The sequence below is a fragment of the Octopus bimaculoides genome, chromosome 16 (genome assembly GCF_001194135.2).
Source record: "Octopus bimaculoides isolate UCB-OBI-ISO-001 chromosome 16, ASM119413v2, whole genome shotgun sequence".
In the NCBI taxonomy this organism is placed as follows: Eukaryota; Metazoa; Mollusca; class Cephalopoda; order Octopoda; family Octopodidae; genus Octopus; species Octopus bimaculoides.
In genome coordinates, this window is record NC_068996.1 from 37,046,408 (window position 1) to 37,052,538 (window position 6,131).

The 6,131-nt window shown below is 37.0% G+C and overlaps 1 protein-coding gene across 1 annotated transcript in view; it reads right to left on the reverse strand.

Annotated features, from left to right (window-relative positions):
* LOC106870311 (atrial natriuretic peptide receptor 1) overlaps positions 1-6,131 on the reverse strand; it is a 66,288-nt gene that overhangs the window by 18,704 nt on the left and 41,453 nt on the right. The window contains exon 9 of the mRNA XM_052973490.1: positions 1,077-1,230. Within this exon, the coding sequence (XP_052829450.1) occupies positions 1,077-1,230 (154 nt within the window). The remainder of the gene's footprint in view (positions 1-1,076; positions 1,231-6,131) is intronic.

The window sequence follows — 6,131 nt, forward strand, 5'->3', positions numbered from 1 at the left end:
AAATAAAACTACTGAACAATAATAATAATAATAATAATAATTTTAAAGCAAACACATAATTTTCTTATGGTTTCTTAAACATTCACTTGAACAAAACTGTACAAATCCAAATATATGGTACCCTAGGCATAACACCTACATGAACTTCTAACTTGTTGTCTCTTGAGGTCTCTGGGTGAGACTTGGATCCAACTTGTACAAATGCAAAACAAAAGTCAAACATAAAATAATAATAATAATAATAATAACTGTTGCAGAATTCCCCAAATTGGACCAGGGAGAATATAAGAAATGAAGACGTGTCCAAGTTGTGAAAGCTTTGCCAGAAATGGGGATTTGAGACTGGAAGCACATGGTATTACCATCGGTTGAATGAGTGCTTGAGTTGGAGAAATGCAAAATTTTATGGGATTTTCCTATTCAAACAGATAAGAAGCTAGAAAATAATAAACCAGACACAACAATAATAGACAAGGAAAATCGAAATTGTTTACTAATTGATCCACCATGCTCATTTCATTCCAGGATTGTGAAGAAAGGGGATGAAAAATTTTTAAAATTCAATCCCTTAAAAACTGAATTTGTGAGAATTTTGGAATATGAAAACTGTGAAGGTTGTGCCTGTAATTACTGGTGCATTGGATACTGTGAATAATGACATAGACAAATGGCTGAAGGAGACTGGAATTGAATATCCTGTAGAGCTTCTACAGAAAGTTTGCCTCTTAGGGGCAGGAATGATTATCAGGAGGGTCTTAAGCACATGAAAAACTGGAATTGTAAAGTTCTTTGTAGGATTGTCGTGATGAGTTCCAAGTGCATATGGGAAAAGTTAGTTGTTATTCACCAATATCATATCCAAGGTAAATTCTTATTCCTGTGTGTTTTACTGCTAAAGAAACTAACACAAACCTCATACACACACACACACACACACACATATATACACACACACACATATATACACACACACACACATATATACACACACACATCATATTTATACACATCATATTTATACACATCATATTTCATTGCAAATGAAGTGCTCTTCATATTCAATAATATAAACTTGCCTTTGTGGTCTTCTACTTCTATGTCTGATTTCTGTCGTAAAATACTTGGTCCATAGTCTGTGATTTTGACAACCCACCTTCTGTCAACAACACAATTTGTGCTTTTCAGACGGCCATGAGATTTCAGAAAGGATTCATGGATATATAACATGCCCTGGAATGGAAAATGTTTTATTTTGTGATACAAAGGCAAGAAGGTTGGTTTAAGTCATTATGTGGATGTGAAGGCTTGTGAATGTTAAATTAGTGTTATACAGGTGTGAATAATGCAAGTCATTTTAACACTGGCATAAATATTAATTTATTGTTGTCATTATCTTCTTTTAATGCCTACAGGATCTGAAAGATCCAAAGATTGCTTCATGTTCTAATGTCTACTTTGGTGTTAGGAAGGATGCTTTCTTAACATCACCTAGTTTACAAGGTGTATTGGGGGCTTTTATTTTTGGGACACCAGCACTAGTGATGTAAACATACAGCTTGCAGAACTAAAAATTTTCATATACTAATTGGGGCTACAGAAGAGAGGCAAGTGGCTTTATGTTAGCAGATGAAGGATTACAGCATAAGAGAAGGGGCCCAGAAGAGAGCAGTTTTCTTACTGTAGAAGAGGTGGAGCATGAAATTTAAGTCCAGGATAGATTGGTGTGAATGATGAGTTTGTGATATGAAGGAATGAAATTTAAGTCAATATCATGTAATAACTTACTTTTTCGAACCTATGTAACATTGGTTTCAAATTTTGGCACAGAACCAGCAATTGTAGGGGAGTTGTAAGTTGGTAACATTGATCCAAGTATTCAACTAGATTTTGTTTTACTGACCATCAAGGGATAAAAGGCAAAGTCGACTCGATGGAATTTGAACTCAGAACATGGAGACAGATGAAATGCTGCTAAATACTTTGCATGGTATGCTAATGATTCTGTCAGCTTTATGCAGGTGTAAATATTACATTAATGTTACATAAATGTGACTGTTAAGTGTATGTTACATAGGCATGAACATTATGGCAATGTTACATGGTCGTGAATGATATGTTTGTTGTACTAGCCTGAAGGACAGTTGAGTTGGTGTTTCATTAGTATGTATGGAAAGGTTTTAGACCCCATTCGGTCATGAATGACCATGGGATTGCAGCTAGAAAGTTCCCCCTCCAAGCACAAGTTGTTTACAGAAGGTGGTGAACTGGCAGAAATATTAGCACGCTGGGTGAAATGCCTAGCGGTATTTCATCTGCTGTTGCATTCTGAGTTCAAATTCCGCCAAGGTCGACTTTGCCTTTCATCCTTTCAAGGTCGATTAAATTAAGTACCAGTTACGCACTGGGGTCGATGTAATCGACTTAATCCCTTTGTCTGTCCTTGTTTGTCCCCTCTGTGTTTAGCCCTCTGTGAGCAGTAAAGACATAAATGCTAAATCTTTGTCTCTTTAGCATGAATTTGAAGTTAGAGTCAAACAGGTTTGAATATAAAGTTAGTGAATATTACATTTTTGTTACATTGTTATGAATGCCAACTCAAAGTTACACTTAGTGAATGTTTGGACATTTTCACAGGTCAAATGACCTTTCTCAGCTGCAAAAGGTCATGGATCCAAATTGATCCAAATGACCTTTCTTAGTAGCAATAGATAATGAATCAAAATTGATCCAAATGACCTTTCTCAACTGCAATAGGTAACAAAATTATAGAGATTGTTAACTACAATATATATTTGTGTTGGTGGTGTTGTTGTTGTCAATGTTGTTGTTTTACCCCAGGGCAGCCAAGAATCAGCAGATCTATGTCTGCAGGAATAAGTAATAGATGGTATGGGAAGGTTTTAGTCCCCATTCGGTCATGAATGACCATGGGATTGCACCTAGAAAGTTACCCTCCCAAGTACAAGTCCGGGCAAGGTTGTTTATAGAAGACCAGCAGTCACCCATGCATACCGGCCTCCCCTCTCCATGCCACTGATGCCATCCAATGGAAAAGCAAAGACCGATAACGCTTGGCACCTGTGACATTGCAACTCATTTCTACAGCTGAGTGAACTGGAGCAACGTGAAATAAAGTGTCTTGTTCAAGAACACAACAGGCAGCCTTGTCCGGGAATTGATCTCACAACCTCATGATTGTGAGCCTGATGCTCTAACCACTGAGCCATCCAGAGGTCCCTTGTCCTGGTATTTTATCCAGGGGTAACATTTACTACAGTTCTCTTTAAGATCAGATCTTATACTCCATTTCTCAATAAGTCTCAACTCACTTTAAAACACATTTGCTGTTTTTTTTTATTTATTTATTCTAACAAACTTGATCTCCCAAGAATTTTCAGGAATATTCTACAAAAACAAAGACATAATTAAAATGAAACAAGCTAGTGAAGGAACATCTAGCTGCCATCAAGACTGCTAGAAATAGCAGTCAAATTTTCCTCATTAGCTCCTCTAGAGCTTTCTGGAATACTTTACCAAAACAAGGTATTATGATAATAAAAGACATCATTAGAAGAGCCTCTTATTTGGACATCAAGCCTGCTAGGAATAGCAGTCAAATGACCCTCAAACTCTGCCTTATTAAATAAAGAATACATTAGATAAGGTAGATAAGAGCTACACAATGCCTGATAAAAGACAAGAAGGTCATGTTAGAATACTTTTGATCAAAGTTGTTCTTAATGAACGCTGATTTGGGGTTTAAACTTCAACAACATCAACAATAACAACAATAACATCGAAATAATGATAAGAATTATATTACTTAAGAGGTTATGTTAGATATTGTGATTTAATGAGAAAGATGCATGAGTGATAGGGGTGTCTTTATTTCGATACTGTGCTACAATGGTACAAAATATTATAGAATTTAATTCCAAAACATGTTGCTTATTTTCAGAATTAATCTTTGCCATACAGCATCTTTATACTCTTTTACTCTTTTATTCTTTTACTTGTTTCAGTCATTTGACTGTGACCATGCTGGGGCACCACCTTTAGTCGAGCAAATCAACCCCAAGACTTATTCTTTGTAAGACTAGTACTTTTTCTATTGGTCTCTTATGCTGAACCACTAAGTTACGGGGGACGTAGACACACAAGCATCAGTTGTCAGACACACACACATACATTTATATATATATATACAATGGGCTTCTTTCAGTTTCCATCTACCAAATCTACTCACAAGGCTTTGGTTGGCCCCAGACTATAGTAGAAGAAACTTGCCCAAGGTGCCACGCAGTGGGACTAAACCCAGAATCATGTGGTTGGGAAGAAAGCTTCTTACTACACAGCCACTCCTGTACCTATTATCAATAATTTTTTTATCATAAATATAGAGGCATATGAGTTTGTGTGTGTATGCTTGTCTGTTTGCGTGCATGTGTGTGTGATATATGTGTGTTGTGTGTGTGTGTGTGTGTTTGTGTTTGTGTTTGTGTGTGTGGTGTGTGTGTGTGTTTGTGCATGTGTGTGTGTGTGTATCATAGTGTATAGAGCTGAATATAAACCTACAAAAGATTGCCTGAGCTATGGGTTGTCTTAATTCTTAAGCATTCAAGTTTCTCTGTCAAATGTAATGCTTGTTTATTCACATTGTTTTGAATCAATCATGCATTATCTCATAGCTTTGAGATTTCCATGATATGATTTGTTTACTTTTTAGAATGACATTGTAGGGTAGGTGAGAGAGGCCAGATGTGGCCAGTTTGAACATAAAACTGGCAGAATATTTGGACTAGATATTGCCAACACAAATACCAAAGGGCTAAACTTAGAGTAAGGTCTGTAATGAGCCCGAGAATTCATAAGACTCTGAGCTTAATCTGGTTTCTATGGCATATAAATCACTGAGATTACAAGAGTCCCAACTGAATGGGATGCCTGTCTGTCACGGTGTTAACTTCACAGCTTTTGCTGGAACTCATTTACAGCAGAATGGACTGGAACAGTGTGAAATGAAATGATTTGCTCATGAATACAATTCACTGCCCAGTCCCAGAATTGAAACCATGGTTTTATGCTCATGAGTACAACACTCTAACCACTAGGCCACATGCCTCCAAGTTGTCTTAAGCTCTGAGCTTTTAACATTTTGTGATTTAAAGTTATCACCAATATTGATTGAAAACAACATAAGACTGGTTCATCTACAAGTTGCATAACGTAGATCATGTGGGACATGTGGAAACCATACAGGAAGTCCACTTTATATAAGTGTATTCGTTGTAGTCAAAGCTTTGTTACATTCAACCCTTTAGCACTTAAATCCAACCATATTTGGCCCAGCTATCCTACTGGTTTTATGTTCAGACTGGCCAGATCCAGCCTCTCACATTAACCTTGTAGTAACTCCTGCGCATGCGTAGTCTTACACATGCGTAAAATTAAACAAGCAAGCGTTTCCCGCTCAATTCATCCTCTTTCACGCTGGCCAGCGATTGAGCATGGACGTGTGTTTAAAAGCTGTCCCTACATCTTTCGGTCTTATACTCGACAGCTCGTTATTCTCACTTCTAAAGATGTATAACTAAAGATTTGTATGTTTACCAAGTAAATAAATGTTGTTTGAGTTGTTTAGTCTGGAGTTCAGCGTTCCGTCTATTTCTTCAATTTTATAGTAGAAAGTCAGGTATACAATCTAAAGATGTATAACCCACTTTCTACTAAAGTGGTGACTCCCGACGAAGAAAAAACGCAGCATGAACTACGGATTACCAACTTATAACTGGTGAACCTCGACTAAAGAACAAATACGGCCATGGAGACTGACTCATTACCAACATCTCCAAACATAGTCAACACGACTCAACAAGCGTGGTTTTTATTCTCGTCTCTGTTAGAGTGGATTTTTTCCACTCACGAAAAACAGACTGGATTTACGGCCTGCTTTTTATGTTTTTATATGTCGCATTTCACACTTTCACATTACACATACATCTTTTATGCTACACAATAACTCTTGTCATTCATTTCAGACGGTCGTTCTTTCATCTTGGGTTAAGAAAATTTTTTCTTCGAGGTTTCGCTAATGGTCGTACAGAAATTGTGTCTGTCGATCGTTCTGTAAA